Source organism: Halichoeres trimaculatus, unplaced genomic scaffold (genome assembly GCF_033239565.1).
Source record: "Halichoeres trimaculatus isolate MK-OKI-2021-1 unplaced genomic scaffold, fHalTri1.1 fHalTri1_scaffold_20, whole genome shotgun sequence".
In the NCBI taxonomy this organism is placed as follows: domain Eukaryota; kingdom Metazoa; phylum Chordata; class Actinopteri; order Labriformes; family Labridae; genus Halichoeres; species Halichoeres trimaculatus.
Window position 1 is genome coordinate 12,986,915 of NW_027437198.1, and position 20,883 is coordinate 13,007,797.

A 20,883-nucleotide genomic window follows, 5' to 3' on the forward strand; every position below is an offset into this window, starting at 1 on the left:
TTGCTTTGATTTAGAGATTAATTGTTGGTTTTGTGCTCTTCGTTTCAGCGGAGCCCGGATTACAATGCAAAGGATCCTGGAGGTTTGGGTCACCTTGGTGGCGGTCTCAGCCCTGGTGGAGGGGGTCTTTGGGGGGTACGGGCTCAGCATGTTCGCGGCTCAGTCCTCCCCTCCGGACCCGTGCTACGATGAGAACGCCAACCCGCGCAGATGCATCCCGGACTTTGTCAACTCCGCGTTTGGGAAGGACGTGCGCGTGTCCAGCACCTGTGGCACCCCCGCTTCCAGGTACTGCGTGGTGACCGAGAAAGGAGAGGAGAGGACCCGAGACTGTCACACGTGCGACGCCGGAGACCCCAAGAAGACTCATCCTCCTGCGTACTTAACGGACCTCAACAACCCGCACAACCTCACGTGCTGGCACTCGGAGAACTACCTGCAGCACCCGCAGAACGTCACGCTCACCTTGTCGCTAGGGAAAAAGTTTGAGGTGACTTATGTGAGCCTGCAGTTCTGCTCACCCAGACCTGAGTCCATGGCGATCTACAAGTCCATGGACTACGGCAAGTCGTGGGTTCCGTTTCAGTTTTACTCCACGCAGTGTAAGAAGATGTACAACAGGCAGAACAAAGCTGTGATCACCAAACAAAACGAGCAGGAGGCGATCTGCACGGACTCTCACACCGACATGCACCCCCTGACCGGCGGACTCATCGCCTTCAGCACCCTGGACGGGAGACCCTCTGCGCACGACTTCGACAACTCCCCAGTGCTGCAGGACTGGGTCACGGCCACGGACATAAAGGTGATCTTCAGCCGACTGCACACCTTCGGGGATGAGAACGAGGACGACTCGGAGTTGGCGCGAGACTCTTACTTTTACGCAGTGTCTGACCTGCAGGTCGGTGGTCGGTGCAAGTGCAACGGGCACGCGTCAAAGTGCGTGAAAGACCGAGAGGGGAACCTGGTGTGTGAGTGCAAACACAACACGGCTGGGCCGGAGTGCGACAGGTGCAAACCTTTCCACTATGACCGGCCCTGGCAGCGCGCCACGGCACGAGAGGCCAACGAGTGTGTCGGTAAGAGCCCTCTCCTTATTTATTAATCTGTGCAATTATTTCATCTTTAAAGTTTAATGTCTGATTTTATTCATTTAAACCTAATAATGCTGAAGGCTCTGCTTAAAAAGGTGATGCAGTGTTGGCTTTGTTGCGTCAAAAAGACGAACTTTACGCACGAGATTGTGCATCCGTAAGCTTCACTTTCATCATTTTTTAAAAAAAATCTCAGTTTAAAACGAAGAATACACACATCTTATTATCATGTAGCAAGAATAGAGATAGAGAGTCTGGAGGTTTTAGTTCACCCTTTGTTGGGAAGGTGTTTTTTTGCAGAGAAAGAAATTTAAAGCAAATATCCAGGAGGGGAAAAAAGGTTGAAAAGGATTTCTCTGGTTCACTATTTCTTCATAAAAATATTAAACATTGTGGTTAATTTTATTCTTAAGCGAAATCCTGTCATATAAATTAGAACGATATGATCCTGAACACGTATTTACTAAAACAGTGAGTCGCTCGGAGAATTTGAGGCCTCAGGCTTAACTTTCCAAAACATACAGCGTTAGAAGAAGTCTGATTATTTACAACAGGAAAATAAAGAGTGGAATTTTAACCAAGTCTTTGAACTTTAAAAAACTGATCAGTTATTAAAAATCAAAATGTTTTTTTTCTCTATCTGGAATGAAGGTGACGTTTTATCATAGCTGAACGCAGAGAAAGTGACGAGAATTTACGCAAAACAGATTCACAGAATTGGATGCCCTTGAGGCCTGAGTGGATTCCAAAAGTTTGAGCAAAATATTTCACTCGTTGACTCAGAATTCAGAAAAAAAAAGTTTTATTTTTCATTTGGTTTTTCAACTGTTTTTTAAAGAGTGGCGATCTAATTAAATGTGCAAACAAATCTAAATTCTTTGCACGAACAGAATAATTAACCGAGTGTTTTCATTCCTCTAAGGTTAACAGGGATGATGTGTTTGCTCGGTGGGAAACGCCTCTGCTTTGTTTAACTCTGATTTTAGAAGAAAGGAGAGGCCATTAAGTCATTCCCATTAAATTAATGCGCCTGTCCAAAATGCGTAATTGCGCTTTTTGTTTCCGGCTGGAGAAAGGAAGGAAAGGTTGCAGCTGCAGAGATAGACTGCAGGGGCGTGTTGTGTTTCCAGAAGCAGGTGCTGGTACAGATCGGAGGGCCGATTAGGGCGGTTTTATTGACATTTTTGGCACGTAGAGTATAAACTGCCACTTTAGAGCTCGTGAAGTATTCAGAGAGGAGGACAAAGCGAAAGATCAGCTGAAGCCAGGTCTGAGGTTTTTATTCCAGCAGCGGCACCAGGAGACTTTATTCACTTTGGTGCTGATTTTAACCACAGCATGGGGGGCTTAGTTTCACAGACCGGGACCCCTGAACTGTAGAGGAAGTGACCCGGATGAGAAACAGAGTCAAACAGAATCTCAAAACAAGAGATCATGCTTTCACTGCTGGAGTCCATCTCTCTTTGAATCTCTCTGACCGAGAGGTTTCTCTTCTTCACATTCTCCTGTAAAGACACCTCAGCGTGTGAGACATAGTGTTTTTTTTACGGGAGCTGAGGATCCATTTGGTCTGACGGAGGGGACGGTGCTAATGATCTGAGAGTGAGAAGGAGAGAGGTGTGGTTGGAGTCACATGGAGGAAATGAGACAAAGCCAGTTTCCCATGACTCTGTGTTCAGGGTTTGTGTTGGCAGCAGCAGGTTTTAAATGTTTGACTTTCAAGTTCATCCATTACACAGGGCCGGATCAGAGGGGGGGGGTGAGGGGGGCTCAGACCTCCATCAGAGACAGACAGAGATGAGAGGTTTGATTATTGGTAACAAAGAAAATAAAGGTTTAGAAATGGGTTGAAAAATAAAACAAAAAAATCAAAATGCTTTAAAATGGGTCAATGTTTAAACAAAAATTAAGGGACAACAAAGTCACAAAAAAGACATGAAACAAGATTTTGATTAATTTCAAAATCATGAAGTATTATACAAAGTAAGATGTGCAACAAAATTCATTTTACTTAAAGAGATCTGGAAGCAAGAAACAGAGACATTGAGATGCAAAAAAAGAAAAAAAAAATACCAATATTAAACATAAATTGACAGTGAAATATGGAATTGTTCAGCAAAAATGTCTCCAGGAGCAAAATGGGTGATGTGCAACAAGATGTTAGATCATCACAAAGATGCAAATGGGCACAAAAAATGTGGAAGTGAGAAATCTTTTTACCTTAAGAAAATTGCGATATTGCATAGATGCAAACTTCAATGCAGAAAAAGACAAAATCTTAACAAAAATTTTTAAATCAGCTTTCCAGATGCAGAAACCAAGATGTGAAATAAGATCTCAGTCCTGTTTGACCTGGATGCTCTCTGTTGGTGTTACTTCCGAGCCTCTGTTATATTTTTTAAGACTTTGTGAAACTTTTGAATAGTTTGGAGTTTCTTTGTTCTTTCGGTCCAACACTGTGAGATTAAAAATCCTTTCCCCTGATGAAACCTGCTGTTGCTTTAAGCACTGATGCAGAATAGTGTTTGATCATGAGCTGTAATCATTGATGTGATGGTTTGAATGAATTTCACACACACACACACACACACACACACACACACACACACACACACACACACACACACACACACACACACACACACACACACACACACACACACACACAAATTCGGTGACATTGGAGGCTGTGCTGTCTTGGGCAGCTGCTTCATATTCTCGGCGTGTTCGGCGTAGCGCTGACCCCTGACAGTCAGGCCCCCGCTCCTCTCTGGTCTGACTGATGGGCTGTGAAGGGAACTGTGGGAAACTCCAGCTTGCCAAGTGGATTTTGAGGCGAGTTGAAAAACCGTCGCCTCACTTACTCATACGTGTAATTTTGCACTTTGCTGAATTCTGACTTTGTTTTCTCTGATGCTTCGCCATCCAGGGGTCTGCTCTGTAACGTGGCGGCTCCATCAGTTGTCGTTTCTGAGTAAAATCTCACCTCTGCAGTTTGCTCTCTGAGCTCTGACGATCTTTGATCACTGATGTGTTGGTATTAATCAGACCTGCAGTGATGGCCACAGAAACTCTTTGGGAACCCGACATGTTCCCACCCACAGGTTGGCTGAGTAAGGATATGGTTGTATCTCTTGGCAGCTGGCTTTGCTCCCAGTCTGAGCAGCTCGTACCGCTGATCTCCAACAAGACTAAAAATAGAGCTTAGAATATGAGCGCGTTTAGAGGAACCAGCTGGTCCACTCAAAGATGGAGGAAGTATTTGGCATTTCCACAGAGGCTTCAAACTCGACCAATGAGAGAGCTCAAAGAGGAGGTCCTCAAGTTACTTTGATAATGCTACTTAAATTCACCTGTAACATAACGTCATAATACACAGCATAGTGTAACGAAACACATGACCCAATGTAGCGCAACACAACAAAATGTAACGAACAACAACATAACAAACAAAAACATGACCCAACGCATCATAATTCAATATAACCCAACTTGACATGATCCAATGCAAAGTAATTAACTGTGACACAACGCAACATAGCACACGCAGTGTAACACAATACAACATAACAATGCAGCGTAATGCAACTTAAAACAATACAACGCAACACAACACAAGGTAACACAAGGTAACAACCATAACAACGCAACATAATGCTATGAAACAACGCAATGCAATGTAATGCAGGGCAATGTAACACAACGCAGTGTAATGCAACGCAAGATAGCACAACACAATATAAAGCATTGTGACATACATACCCAATGTACTTCAACACAACGTAACACAAAACAACCTAGCAACGCAACACAATGTAATGCAATGCAACGATATGGGACACAAAGAAATGTAATGTAACAAAATGTAATGCATCAAACGCAATGTAATGCAACATACTGCAAAGCAGCGCAAAGCATTGAAAACATAACATCTTACAATTTAACAAAATGCAAGGTAATACAATAGAGCACAACTGAAAGTACCGTAGTGCAACACAATGAAACATCACTTATCTCACAACATAACACAGCGCAGCATACAGGAATGCAATGCAACATCAGGAATGCATTGAAACATCATGAAATGTTACATGATGCAACATAACATGGTCCAATGTAGTGAAACATGGTGGTTTCACTTTATATTGTAAAGGGATGAAACGTAACTTTATGCAACGTCACATGACGCAATGTCATGTAATGCAGTGTAATGTAATGTTACTGTATGTAATAAAACACCATGCAGTGTAACGTCATATAACATAAAATGACCCAATGTAATGCAACAAAATATAATGCAACATAATGTTATACAGCACAAGGAAACATAACCTAACGCAATGTAAAGCATCTCAGAGACATTTACAGTACGCAACACAACTTAATGCAACATGAAGTAATGCAAGAAACTGTAACATAAAACAACACAACTTAGCTTAACATGTCTGACAAGTCTGAAAGAAGACACTGGTCAGTCTGAAGGACCTCCACACTCAGCTTTCCCTCAGGTTTAACTGAGCTGTGATGATATTTTGTGGGATGTCGGTTGTTAATGTCTCCATGTTGGACCAGTTGTCGTCCGTGTGTCTGATTGGGACCATTGACACTCTCTCTGAGGGATGCCAGATTGGACCAGTCAGGGCCTACTCGCCATCTGGGTCTCATTTCGGCTCCTCAGCAGCAACCAGGAGAGGAATTTCTCTAAAGAATGATGTCATAGATACTCTGAGTTGTCCTCCGGTATGTGGGCTGTCTCTCTGTTTCTTCCTGTCACTCACTGTCTGGCTGATCCCTCTCTGCCAACATCAGGCGACAGTCGGGCATCTCCTCCGTGTTTGTAAGCCGAGACATATTTGAGGTTTTTAATTTTCTCTGAGTTTACTCGACAACAGCCCGGGGAGAGACTATTCTGGGATTGACTTCTGTGTGACGGGCTAGAATGGGATTTTTTTTTTACTTATGGTTGACCGCAGTGATCAAAACAGGCTGCATTTGCAATAAAACACAATAGTTAATCAGTTAAAGCTTAAATACCCAATTCCCCCAACTATAAATCATCTCTGCAACCAAAAATCATTCGACCTCTGACCTCCGCTCCAGAAAGAGAGACTTTGGAAAGAATTCTTCCTGTCAGAGGGAGAGTAAACGTTTCTGAAAACAATAAAATAAAAGCAAATAAATGTGGTTTTAGGTGGCCTCATCTTGTTTTGGGTTGTTTGTTCATATTCTTGGTGATAACAGCCTGAGGCCCAGAACCCTGAACAACACGACAGCTTTCAGATGTGCTTTAGAAACAGTTTGGACAAGGCTCCAGTGACATACAACAGACTTGATCTAACAGACATTAAACGGTAAGGGCAGCTGGAGGAAGTTAAAAACAAACTTAACACAAGAACTGCAGATTAGGAGGGGTTCAGGATCTTTTTGGCATCATAAATGTCAGGTAACCGTGAAAATCCCATCAGGAGCAGAGTCAGTTAAACGGACGGACAAGATCTAGTCATCTGGAACATGTCAGGACATGTCTGAGGAGAGCGTTTAACAGTTTGACCAGTGAGATTTCACAGAGGTTGGCACATTTTTAGACTTGGAAGAAAAACTATCAAAGCATTTGAAGTGAAACAAATACGAATATGTTTTTTTTCTCGAAAACTCAAAGAGCAAACAACGATTATTAACTCGCAACAGCAAGATCAAATCAATCTGCAGAAATTTGTTCCGTCATTTTTCACTTCTGCCTGTTGACGCTGTGGTAAAAAGGCTAGTTGTTAGGTCCTGTCCTACAGTCTACTACTTTAACTGGGTTTCCATGGTTGTACACTTGTATAAATGCAAATATTTTGGTTTGTTTTAAGCAGACATGCTTGTAAACATAACAAACGCAACATTTTTAAATTACGCTATCAATGAATTTTCTTTAACCAAGTCAAACTGTCATAGATTCAGACATTAATTTTTGTCAAAACTAACCTTTAAAAATTCAATACATTTTAATGAGCATTAGTTAGTTTAACTTAAATGTGTCCAATACTTAAAGTGATGCCAACCATCAAATATACATATCTCAGTACAATCAAACATGCTTAAAATTGTTCATGTGTGATTCATGCCAGACAGCTGAATCTGCATTCAGTGCTGTTTCAAATGATCATTTTTGAAAAGCTCATTCAAGTTGAAAAAAATCCTACATTTCAGAGTCAAAATTTCCTGGGATTTTTTTTTGAAAAAGTAATTTAATTTGACGGAAGCTAAACCCTGACAATGTCCAAAACCTTCCTGAAATGTACCAGCCCTTTGCAAGCCTATTTAATCCACCAATGAACATCCATCTGCACTGACTGACCTGGTCCAGAAACTGGGATAGTGATAGTTAAAGGTCTTGCCGTAAAAAAGGTGTTCTGATTCCTTTAAAACATGATACTCTCTTTACATTTCTAGATCTGAACTCTTCTTCTGTGACTCTAAAACCAACTGTTGTTTTGGGACAGATCCTGAAGCCTCCTTTAACTCTGTCACGATTACAAATTCAGAACAATACTTCTGAAATTGGCCTTTACTGAGAGTCGCCTCCGGTCTTTCTTGCAACATAAGCCTGTGTGACTTTGGTAAGAGGCCTCTGTATACAACTAAACCATAAAACAAAGAGATGCATTTGGGGGATCTCCAAAAAAATCCACGCTCAGCTACAGCCCAGTGTCCTCTGGGTAAGGGCTGCATGTTTGGAGGATTTTGTTTTGTTGAGCTCATAATTCAACACAGACATGTTGGTTTGAGCCAGAAAGGTTTCACTCAGGCTCTTAAGGCCAAGCTGACAAATCCTGCTCTCTGGTGGGGCAGAGGTGGTTTGTAGAGGTGAGGGATGTTTGAGGAGATTTAATGCTCAGAGCAGCCGAACACGGGCTGCGGGATATCACGGTGTGATGTGGAGCTGAAGGGAACATATGTGGAGACGAGTTTTATGTTTAACATCTGACTGAGCACTGATAACTCAATCAGATGGGTTTATATGTAGCAGATGTGATTGAGTTACAGGAGATGTGACTGAAAAAGAAAACTCATCCCTCAGAAATGAAGAGATACACATAGAAACTTCTGTGGGACTTTTTATGATGCAGGTTTCACCAAACGCAAACAATAAAGGCTTTTGTTTGAAGATTGGGAAGTGTAAGTGTTGTTAGAAGGTGTAAAAAGTAGAAATTCAAGACAGTGGATGTTCCACGGCGACTAATTTCCTTATTGATGAAGCAGAATTTTAAATCCAAACTCACCTGATTGTCTGAAAAATTCAGAGCTGAGCTTAGTGTCACAAACACTGTTGATGGGTTTGCTAAGTGTGGCTAACATTAGCAGAACTAGCACCACTTGCAGGTTAACATCCTAACACCTGTGCTGGAGTGGTTACATGAGGATTGAACCAGAAACAGACCTCAGACAACTTAATCTCTGATCAACATCCTGACAAACCACGGCGTGGTGATATCTGTGTTTGTTTACATCCAGGTTGTAAAGCTTTAGAGCATTACAGGAGCAGAGATACAGCTCCAGCTTGTGTAGAGAGGCTGAAGTACAGCTTAGACAAAATATATGATGGCATTTCAGGCCTACAGGAAAAAATGTTTTAATTAACTTTGAACCAAATGCTCAGGCTGACGACTGTTAATCTTTGAGCCAACTAAACACAAACAACACTAATTACAACTTGGGGTGAGATTCTTCCAAAGAGTTTAAATGATTTCTACCAAACTGGGACCATGTTGACTTTAACATCAGATTTTAAACTTTGACTTGAAATGCACAAAGAGCCAAAGTGGTAAACTGAAGATGTGAAGCTAAGGCAGCTTTCAGAATAAGATGCAAAATGAGAAATTAGCTTATTCGACTTCTGTCAACTTTCTCTAAAACTCCAGAGCAGGGGTGGCTAACCAGTCAGTGACCAAGAGCCACAAAAATTGCCGTGGTACTGCAAAGAGCCACATCACACATGTGGTCTTACAAACTCACTTCCTCTCACACATAAACGAAATGACATACAATGAAAATCAATACATTTCCAATTTTCAAAGCAGAATTTATTGTGTGTGTAAGTGTGTTTGGTTTCATACTTTGAGCTGTGTCAAAGACAATTTTCTATTTTTACTGCAAAAAAGGCAAAGTTCTATCTATCTATCTATATAGATAGCTATGAGCACATAAGCGATGAGAGGAGTAAATGCAGAGAAGAGAAACTGAAACTTAAGTATCAACCTCATCACCAAAGTATTAATCAATATTGATTCCTATGTTGGCATCAAAATATCAATATTTTAGATGACTACTCATATGAATGGATCAAAGAGCCGCACATCAAAAGGCAAAGAGCCACATGCGGCTCCCGAGCCACAGGTTGGCCAACCCTGCTCTAGAGGAGCACAAACAGGTAACCCCTCTGTTTGGACTGATTTCATCTCAGTTTTCAGGCTTGAGATTATATCTAGTTTGTGACACTAACAGATACCTGTGCCGTCTCTGGACTTATGTGACCTTTGGATCCTGGTTTTGGTCTGGTATCTGACTCCCTGTTCGCCCTCAAACACAACAAACACGCAGCCCTGCAGCGGGTTGATCCTCAGTGGCTGGGACGGATCAGATTGTTTGTTTTCCTGCCTGTTTATTTGAGTTTGTTCATGGGGCGCCGTATTGTTAGCTGAGCCAGGATGAAATGGATGCACATGTTTGTGTGTCTGTGTGGACCCCGGACTCTTTGTGTCCACTGTCTGTCTACACGGAGCCGACTGCTGGGGCTCTCAGGGTGGCATCAGGACCACCTAGTGCGTGCGCATCGAGCCCCTTTGAGGCGCTACAGCGAGGCAGGCTGGGAATGATTAATGGGCCAGCGGAGTGACACGCTCCGCAGCCCGGCTTCAGACCCCTGGCCAGCTCCCCCGCTGCTCTGCCACCCGACGCAGACAGCGAGTGTGTACGCCCACACAGCACACACTTCCTCAGTGTCACTGAACTCACCCCCTGAACCACTCCCCCTCACCCCCAAAAGCTTTAAGACACTCAGCGATGGAGGCGTAGGCTGCTTTGGCTGGGAGCATCCTCCCTGCTGAGCCGTCAGCACAGGAGTCCTTTTACCAGAGGACGAGAGAACAACCAAAAACTGGATCAATTACAGCTGAATGAAATCCTGATCTTCACAAAATGTCACTGACTGGGAGTTTTTTTTTAAATTCTTTTTCCACATGTCAGCTTTAAAAATAGACAATAATCACATGAATTTAAATATAACTGTCACTTATTTCTTCACTTGACCTCAGAAAGATCAGCAGCTCAATCTCTTGTTCCTTTCATGAACCATCACTTCTCCTTACGACAACTAAAAACAAGCACAGACAAAATGACCTACAAGCAGGAAGATGAGTTTTTAGTTCTTATTCCATATTTATTTTCCTGTTTTTCTTGCACCAGCTTGTTCAAGGTTTCATAATGGATTTCCACATCATTCACACACCCTGGTCCAAAAGCTCATTTCCTTTTCTGTTAAAAAGCCCCACAGTGACTCATCCCTGATAAAAACCAATCACCAAATACTAATCATTATTTAAAGAGAAAGGTATATATTATGGGATGAGGGTCAAACTTGAGATATAATGATTATGAATGATTATAAAACAAGGAACTTGGTTGTAACTGTGAGATAAAAAAAGATGGAAAATGACAAAAAGTCAAAATAGGAGATCAAATCTCAAGATTATGAGACAGATTTGTAAAAGTATGAGATCAAAATTGGAAATTATTGGTTAAAAAGTCAAAATTTGTGAGACAAAAAGTTGAAACCATGAGATAAATATTCTAATTTTTTTATAAAAAGTTAAGTTTTGAAAGTAGAAAGCAATACATTAGATAAAATACAAAAGAATATGCAATTGGTGCTTCAAATTATGAAAAAAAGTCAAACAATGACTTAAAAAGATGAAATATTGAAATCATTTGCCAAAATCCAATATTCAAAGTCAAAATGATTTTATAAAAGGTTGAAATAATGAGACAAGCGTTCAAAAAAACAAAGGGAAAATAAATAATTTGGGATTTAAAGTTGAAAATATGAGATAAGAACTTAAATTATTGTGACAAAAAGTCTAAATTATGATGTAAAAGGTCAATTTGTTGCACAAAAACATAAAATTTTGAGTTATTTTCTTAAAAAAATAAATAATTTTAATAGTTTGAGATAAGAAACTTAATATTCAGATTGGTCTTTATTGTGAGGTATACAACTGGAAATCAGAGATAGTAACATATTTACAAGAACAATGGTCATGAGACTTTAAGTCTAAGTTAAGAGATATTTTCTTACAACAGTTAATTTTCTTCTCATTACAATTTTTTCTTTACTGGCTTATTCGTGCAAGAAACGGACCCTAGATGTGGTTTTTTACTCTCAGCTAGTGTGAAATCTTATCCTTATTTTATTCCTTTTCATATTTTTGAGACTTCTTCTCCACTGATTGGTTTACAGGGGATTTCATCTCCCTCTATATTTGTATGAAGTATGTTCATTTTTGAATGTCTCGTTATTGGCTGAGTCACAAACTCTGTAATCGCCGACAGAGAGGAAAAACGGTCTCTGATTCAAACAGGGACTAAATCCAGAGCCTAAAGCCTCCCTCCAGACCTCCTTTAGTCTGACTGGGCATGTGGACAGAGCAGACCGCCTGTTCCCACCCTCCTCTCATCTCTCCCCCTTCCCCGGCTTCACACGCTCACAGCGAACAGGAGAAAGTCACTTCCTTCCTCTGAGTCTCTGAGACGAACATCAGGCCGTTTCCTCTCCGCTCGGTCGGCAGGAAAACTTCAGCTGCTTAGAGCGAGCCAGGGGAACGTGGAACATCTCAGCGCGTGAAAATGTCCCGTGTGGTTTATTTACACAGATACTGAGGCTCTCTTTCTCATGGAGGGTCAGAGATAACGGCCGTATCTGGTTCCCAAAGAGGATGACCTCAGAGCGGTCACAGACGACACCGTCATGAGCTCTGTTACAGGTTTTAAAGATCCAGGTGACAATGGCAAACCTGAACGCACCCCAAAAAACAACCAAATTCTACAATCCTCCACCCAACAAGTAGAAAATCTCATTTTGAGGCATTAGAAAACAAAAACAACACGTTTCCTCGTCTTCATATCTTAGCTTACACTTCAGCTCTCTGGAAAATCAGTCTTCAGTTTGGGACACACAAGAGGTCTGCAAATAAAAAAGTGTCCTTCTCAATGAGCATCTGAGAAAAAAAAACCTTGTCCATCACAAGAGGAAACTTGAATCTGCCTGGACAAACTAGATCATTTCATTCAGGAGACTTGAAGTAAAACTAATCTGTTCCTTTTCTGCTCCATCCTGTGCTGAAAGTCTTTGTAAAAATTCCTAAGTTTGCAGACAAAAGTGGCTCATATAAAGTTAAAAAAAAAAAGAAAAAAATAGTGAAGAAGAGTTTTTCAACTAAAATAAGACACATTTACTTGCTTAGATTTTAGTTTTTGCAGAAGTTGCCAACCACACTTAGGTGAAAAGTGGGGCATAACTTTTTAAGAAAATCTACTTGTTGGAAAAAAAAAAAGTGTACATGCCCTTTAAAACAAAGCAAAACTGGAAGCTGTTTCATGCAGACAGCTGAATGTCAGCCTGAAGTGACAGCAAAGGTTGTTTTATATCATTTATTCCACTCACTCTGTGGTTAAAGTTTGCCGTCTTCCCGCTGAGGTCACCAGCTGCTGGTCGGCGTCCTTCAGGAAGAACTGAACCCTGTCCTGAGCGCCGCCCAGCAACCAGGGCAAACTTTAAGGATAAATGTAAACTCAGAAGCAAGAAAACTTTTACGACACCCAACGAAAAACAATCATCAACCAATAATTTGCTCAGCGTTTCCTTCCTGTGTGGAGGAAATGTGCCGGCCATGATGAGGCGTGTCTTATTTCCTGAAGCGAGCTGATGTCACGAAACACACTCAACACTTCAAGAGCTCATGGTTTTTAAGGTGCCTGTCTGCAGAGTCCCTGAGCGACCAGGCCCTGTTTAGACCTTTAGACCGCTACAGGTTTAGTCTGGAGAAGGAACCCTCTGACCAGAAGCTCAATTACGCTGTGTTCAGGTTTCCTGTAAATACAAGCTCCAAACTCTGACGAAACGATTCAGGTCAGCCTCAAGGTGGTGATTACAGATAGAAGAGGAGCTGTGTCAACACTGAAACCAGGATCTCTTTAATCCAGATCCCTACGAGACAAAGAGAGGCTGGGTTTTATAATATCTGAGACAGTTTTGGTTCAAAGTGGGACAGAAACATCCTGGTGCCACGAGAAACCGCACGACTAACAGGTTTTAAACCTTACCTGTCATCTTTGGAGCACTTTTCCATCGAGTTACTGGTGAGTAAACTCATGAAGGTGACAGAAAGTTTGGAGGACTTTAGGAAAGAAACACTGGGTTGAATTAAAGCAGACGATGACGGCCTCAGAGGATCAGCTCTTTAATAAAGTAAATTACTGGCTCCTGACGTCCTTCAGAAACTAAAGGAGCAGATTCTGCCTCTGGAGCTTCATGACTCTGGACCTTTTCATCACCTCTCCCAGAAACTGAAGGAAACAAACCAAAGGAAGGAAAAAGGAGCAGTGCTCGGCCAGCTCATTTCCACACCTTCACGACTCGACTGAGCGCTGCGACCGTCAGAGAAAATATACACAGCATCAAACACAAACACACAGACACGTACACATTAATAAACTGTGAGGGGATCATTAATACTCAGGAGGATAGTCCGACAGTTACAGCAGAAGAAGGGGTTGTTTAGACAGTTAAATGTGTACACACACACAAAAACACACACACACACACACACAGACTTAAGAGGAAGTATTCCCCAAGCAACGCCCTAAACTGCTGCCAACCAGCTCCACCAATCCCCTCTGCTTTAATCGGTCAGTCTAAGCGCCAACCCGGCTGGAGATAAGAGACGGCCTCACAGATTTGGCTGATGGTCGCATTAAAGACACAGTTCAGGCTTTAACAGTCACCTTTCAATGTCCTGAAATAAGATTATCAGACATCAGTTAGTAATTTCTTTATGTTTCTCTGTTTCGAGCTGTATAAGGAGAAACTACTGTGCTCTTATTTGTCCTCACTTTTATTTCCAGGGGAATAAAAGTGAGGGAAACTGTGTACAAATGAAGCGACGCAAGTGTCTGATGTATACGAGAGAAACCAGACTTCTGTTCCAGCAAATATGTGGCTCGTATGTCAAAGTTTTTCGAGTTCATCAGTCATTTTTTGCTGAGTATGAGTGTAAACCAAAAAAAAAAGCAAACCAAGGCTGTTAGAAAGTACAGATAAATAAATAAAAAAACAGGTAGTACCCAGAGTTTCCACTAGAGGCTGCCTGTAGAAGCACCAGAAACCCGCTGCACACTCATTTAAAGAGCTGATCTTTACAGCAGAAACAAACAGATGGTTTTAGTCTGAAAAGATCCTTTTCCTATCAGGGCTGACTTTTTGAAAACATACAAAGGTAGAAGATTTTTTGGGGCCGTTGCCACAACAACAGTTTTAGGCTGAAACAGAAAAGTATTGTTGCGTTTTGGCCTTGCGTCAACGCAGAAACAGCGTTTTAGCAGACCTAAAACACAAATTTTTGAAAATGGCCTCTAGAGTGCATTTTTTCTGAAACGCTGCCAACACAGTTGTCGTGTAAACAGTAAGCTGGTGTTTTAAGTGGAAACACTTAAGTCACGCTCTGCTTTGCGCATATAACAGTACAACAGTTGCGTTGTTATGATCGTCAATCACCGAGGGCTCCAGGGGACGTTTTAAAGTTATCCTTACAGGTGGAGTCAGACATGAAGACATCAGGCTGATCATGCTTACGTCGCTGTGTTAAGCCCCTCCCTCAGTGATAGGACCGTGTACAGTCCGTTAGGTGGACCCGGATCAGCCTGACATCATAAACCCAGAGAGGGACTGAACTCCTGTTCTCAGCAGCATCACTGCTAACAGCTCATCACAAACCTCACACACTTTACCACCAGCTCATTTGAAACCACTTGGGGAACGCTACGTTGCATGTGATGATGTCATTAAGGACAGCAGCCCGCTCCCGGACCCGTCCTGCCTTCCTTGGGTGGCTGTTTATGTTGAGGCAGTGAAATCCCCGTTCACCAGGCAACCGAGCAGTTTACGAGCAGTTAGTCACACAAAGCGTGGGGCGGGCTGATTGCTCAGCTAATTGATCTCCACCAGAGATCACAGAGCGTGCTCAGAAAGAGAAAAGGAACGCCCCCCACCCCACACCCCCACCCATGACATCACCGCAGGATGCACAGGCGAACCTTGGTGGGAGAGTCAGGGACTAATTCCCACACTCTGCAGAACAAGACACTCACAAACACACATACACACACACACACACACACACACACACACACACACACACACACACACACACACACACACACACACACACACACACACACACACACACACACACACACAACTTTTAATCAACAGTAGAAGAAGTGTCTGTGGGGCTGTTATTGAGGAGCAGGGAGTAAAACATGACTCAATCTTGAAAATCAGGAAAAGAAGTCAGATTTTTTTTTGTTTTTTTTTTTTTTACTTTAACCGCAAAACTCTAATGTCAGGTTTGAGTTTTTACTGAAAAATTTTGAGATCAAAGCCAAAATTCTGTTTTCCATCACGAAATCATGACTCAATCTTTGGATTATTGAAAATAGTCAGACTTCCGTCTTTAAAGGTAGGACCTGCTGGAATTTTCATTACTTGTTAGTAAACACAACATCCAAACTGGGCTCCTCCTCCTTGGCTCAGTGCCAACAACAGAGCACATCCACTTGGCGTGTTAGCATAAGGGTATTGGACACATACCTGCTAGCATAAAGCCAACTCGCATTGCTGTTTGTCGTTTTGTTACACTTTGGTTGTGTTTTCTTTCTTCATGCTACGTCCGCTATCATATCCACTTAGTATTGCTTTTTCCACTCGCAACTTGTGATTGGCTGAGGAAACAACGCCTACTCTACACAGAAACCCAGAAACGTCTGACACAACCAAAACATCAGCATACAGGCAGAGGAGGGGGTTTGTCAGACACAGACACTGACACATATGTAATGAGGCCCATGGGAGACGATTGAGCAGGATTATTCCTGTAAAAGTCGACATTAGAAAAAGTCTGCATGCCCTACCTTTAAATTCAGCCTGAAATGAAGCTATTATTCAGAAAAAATATGAGAATTTGGAGATTAATGTCAGAATTCTGCCCTTTTTTAGCAGAACACTGAATCCCAAGTTTCATGATAAGAAGTGACATTTTTTACTTTAATCTCAGAATTTTATAAAAACAGATTTAAATTGTCATTTTCTAAAATTTATTCTGAGAAAGGAAGAGGCAATTCTTCAACAGAAACTCAGATTTCTACCTAAAAGATTCAAATCCAAAAGTCAGATTTTGACTTCTAAGTAAGAATTCTCCAGAAGAGTCAGAATACTAATATTAAAAAATCAAACAGAATAAATATTGATCTATTTTGTTGTCCAAGCAAAACACTGTGTTTATGTAGACGAGGGAAAGATGGTGACTTCAGTTTTATATTCAGAAAAAAGGCTGGAGATTAACTGAATGTGAAATCTACAAACCTGAACTTGTGATGGCTCCCACACGTCCCCCCAGTCTTTCTCTGGACTAAACCAGGTGCTGTCAGGGAAACATGACCAGGATCATCTGTTCCCCTTTAATTCAACACAAACCAGAGCAGGTGATTTTAATCTTGACCTTCAGACTGCAAACAAACCTGTGTTTGATATTTCCTGATGTTTGATGGTCACTTGTTCCTGTCTCAGAGGGATGGAGGACGTCTGAGACACATTTAAGAAAGAGTGTGACAGAGACAGACCTCAGCTCAGAGACAGGTGCATCAGATTCAGTTTCTTCAAACATCCTCTGACCTCCGAGACGAGTCTCATTAAAACCACATCCAACGTTCGGTCTGCATGTTCAGCTCGCTGTGTTTGTGTAAATATCCGTCTTTTCTTTCAAATCAGACCGTCTCTATATCAGTCTCATACCGGCTCACATGTTTTCATCATTTCTGTGTTTACGTGACATCCAGAAAACAGACAACACAAGTCCTCATAAAACACTAACTCTAACTCAGAGCTGTGTGAGTCCAGAGTCTGCCAACTCTCCTGATGGAGGGTAACAAACTCTCTGACACTCCTCAGCATCACCCACATACAGGACAGGTGTTACACAAGCGTTGTGTAATCTCTGCATGCTCTGAGAGCTTTCAGAGGCGAGTGTGTTTGATGGAGTGAGCAGTGAGCAGTCGCTTCACACATGCAAATGTCAAGAAACTGTCAGGCGCTCTCCCTAAGGTGAAATTTACCAAAGTTGTGAAATATCAGACGAAACACGTGACGCAGTCTGACTCCAGGAGTGTGTTTCTAAAACATCCTCCACTAAACCAACTGAAATATGTCTCTGATCTGTTAGCGGGCTGGTTGTTGTCTTTTCCTGAGCATCAGGTCACGATGCGAGCGCCTGAGCCGGATTAAACACAAGGAGAGAGAAACCTTCCTGAATAAACAACACACGTGAAGGAATTCCATCTTTTTGCATCTCTGAGGAGACGCTGCATTCTTTTCAACACACCCTGACTCCAGCCTCACACACACACACACACTGACACACACACACTTTGAGAGGATTTGTGGATTTCTGTTGTTGAAAGTTCGTCAAATCACTCCATCAGTGTGCAGCTCGTACAGACGTTTGATTGTCTCTGAAGTGCGCTCTCCTCTGCAGACGCAGCGAGAAACCGCCTCCATCAGGACGTGGGATGTGTAATTTTCTTCCAATATGCACACCCACCGCCAGCGCTTCCTTCACTGAAGCCTGATAGAAGGCACTCAAACAGAAATAGACCAGGGGGAATGCGGCGCTGAGTGGGTCCTCCAAAACAAATGAATATGGCAGAAACGACTTCTTGATGTGCACGATGTTCACAGCAGAATCACAACGTCCGCAGTTTGATCAGCTCACTGTACAGTTTCACACCAGAGGAGCAACATTTTGACATCTTGTCAAAATTAATGTTGTTTTGTATGAGGCAACAAAGCAATACTTGTGACGTATCTTTATTCAAGATTTCAAGTTGCTCATCTCAAAAAAAAAAACCTTTGTGTAAATATTTTTACTGATTTTATTATTTTGAAGAAGCAATGGCTGAAAAAGGAAAGATTTTTTTTTATTATTTTAAGCTGTCCGGATACTTTTATCACCCTCTGGAGAAAACACACAAACCTGAGAGTTCACCAAGGTAGAATATAACAGAATGGAATGGAACCGCAAGGAACTTCAGTGAACAGAATGGAATGCTACAAACCTGATCACACGCCTTATATCAAATCAATCCACAGAAAGTAGTCCCTCACACTCCCTCTTTGCCTGTGGACAGTGTGGTAAAAACGTTAGCCTGAGGAGCAACTGGGCCCCAAACATTTTTGATATTTATTGGACTGTGGGTCATATAATCTGTTGTTTGGTGAGTGTGTGACGGTGTGTGTGGATCCTGTCTCATCAGAGTTTGTGACTGCTGGACGCCTCCTGTAGAGTGTGTGTGTGTGTGTGTGTGTGTGTGAGCAGAGCGAGGATGTGTGGATGAAAAAGCACAGCGCTCATTAGAAGAGGCTGAGATAGATGTGGAGATTGAGTTATTAATCCTGTGATGCTCACACTCATTCACACTTTCACTCACACACACACACACACACACATACGCAATGAAGTGTACTATTTACCTTCTGCTAAGTTCATCTTCAAACAGGTGAATTTTTTCTGAGTAGCTACGGTTTACGTTTTCTTTATTCTTCTGGAGTTATTTTGTTTGTGTGTGTGTGTGTGTTTTGAAGTGTGGGCTGCAGCATTACAACAAACACACCATAAACACACCTAATTGAATATTTATGAAGATGAAACCAAAGTACCTGCACGAGGGAGAGATCTGTTTCCTATTCATGAGAAAAGCCTGTCGCATTTTCTGTCACACTGCTCTTAAGAGGAGATAACATCTGGGTGTGTGTGTGTGTGTGTGTGTTTAAAGCTCAGTGTAGTGTGTGTTTCATCGTCCCCTGGGAGGGAAGTGTGGTAGATAAGCCAGTGACAGCTGCCAAACACCTCTGCGTATATGTGTGTGTTTGTGTGTGTGTGTGTGTGTGTGTGTTTGTGTGTGTGTGTGTGTGTGTGTGTGTGTGTGTGTGTGTGGGCCCCTCCATATGGAACGTGTGTTTCTGAATCCATGCCACCTGCCAGCTCGGTCCCCTTCAGCAGGTGTGAGTGTGTTTGTTGGTGATTGAGCGCGCTGATGAAGGTGGAGCATATGTGAGGGTCTTATCGTCTTCATCAGCTCTGAGAATGTTCAGACGGCCAACGGATGGAGAGATTACTGAAGTGAGAGGAGGAGAGAGGGCCACGCATGGCAACCCTACATCCTCAATTCTTCCTGATAGTTATCTCTGTGATCAATCTGTCAGTGAAAATAACACATTTATAAACGCCTCAAATCCCATTTTGTCACATCATCAATTTAAAACACCTTCTACCAATAAAAAAAAGTGATTCTGTCGACAGGATTTATCTCAATCATATTTTAAAGAATGGTTGGCTGGGGTTCACATGAAGAGTTGAGCAGGGGGGGAGTGTTTATAAGTGTTCATAACATTTGATCCAAGAAACAAACTAAATTCAGAAAAACCTGAAATCACAGAATGAGCACCATCTAACTCCTCTCCTTTCAGAAACAAAGAAAAAAGGTCAAAAATAAAAATGAGGGGAGAAAAGGAGAGAAGGAGAAAAATACATATAGAAAGAAAAAGTGAGAAAAATAGGGGTAGAAAGGGGGAAAATATGAAAAAAAAGAAAGACAGTAAGGAAGACAAATGAAATGAAAAGAAGAAAAAAGAAAAAGAAAGATCAAAGAAAATGCTGAAATAAAACAGAGAAATAAAAACTGAATGGTTATAGAAAGAAAGAAAGAAAGAAAGAAAGAAAGAAAGAAAGAAAGAAAGAAAGAAAGAAAGAAAGAACTGGTGAGGAGAAAGATGAAAGAGTGACAAAAAATTGACACAAAAAAGATGAGCAAAAGATGAAAATTATAACTAGGAGGAAGAAATAAAGACACAGATTAAATAAATAAGAAAGAAGATAAGAAAGAAAAAAGGAAAAAGGAAAAAAGACTGAAAAAATGACAGAAAGAAAAAAAAAGAGAGCAAAGGGATATTACGGCTTGAATTTATAGAAACACTGCTGCAACAAATGGACAGAACAAAAAGAGTTTAGAGGTCTCATTTAAAATCAGATTTAGATTAAACTTAAATCAATTTTTTACATCTGAAGAATGAAAAATCCTTTTTTTTTATTTGCCTAAAAGCGGCCCGACCGTGTGGTTATCAAACAAGCTAAAAAAGAAGAGTGATGCCTCCTTGAAACCAACAAAACCCTGAGCAACAAGACTTATAAAAGAAGAGATCAACAAAGATAGAAGTTGAACCTTTATGTCCACAGGAGGCGCCAAAATCACAACAGACAGTAAATTCCTTTCAGGACCTTTGAGTCCTTTTAAAGGGGATGATGATTCATTTCATGATTTTATTCAGAGTGGATTTATTTGACGGATTTCAGTCTCCAGAGGCTCGATCTGGGTTAAAGCCTGATATCTCTGCAGCAGGAGTGCGTGAGAAACATGGACC

General features: G+C 41.6%; 2 protein-coding genes across 3 annotated transcripts in view; one reads left to right on the plus strand and one right to left on the minus strand.

The window, feature by feature from the left end:
• LOC141809922 (phosphoinositide 3-kinase regulatory subunit 5-like) overlaps positions 1-20,883 on the minus strand; it is a 74,854-nt gene that overhangs the window by 10,268 nt on the left and 43,703 nt on the right. The window lies entirely within an intron of this gene.
• Positions 1-20,883, plus strand: part of ntn1b (netrin 1b) — a 37,981-nt gene that overhangs the window by 299 nt on the left and 16,799 nt on the right. For both annotated transcript variants that reach the window (XM_074697167.1, XM_074697169.1), the window contains exon 2: positions 49-1,079. In XM_074697167.1, the coding sequence (XP_074553268.1) occupies positions 65-1,079 (1,015 nt within the window). In that variant the 5' untranslated portion in view covers positions 49-64. The remainder of the gene's footprint in view (positions 1-48; positions 1,080-20,883) is intronic.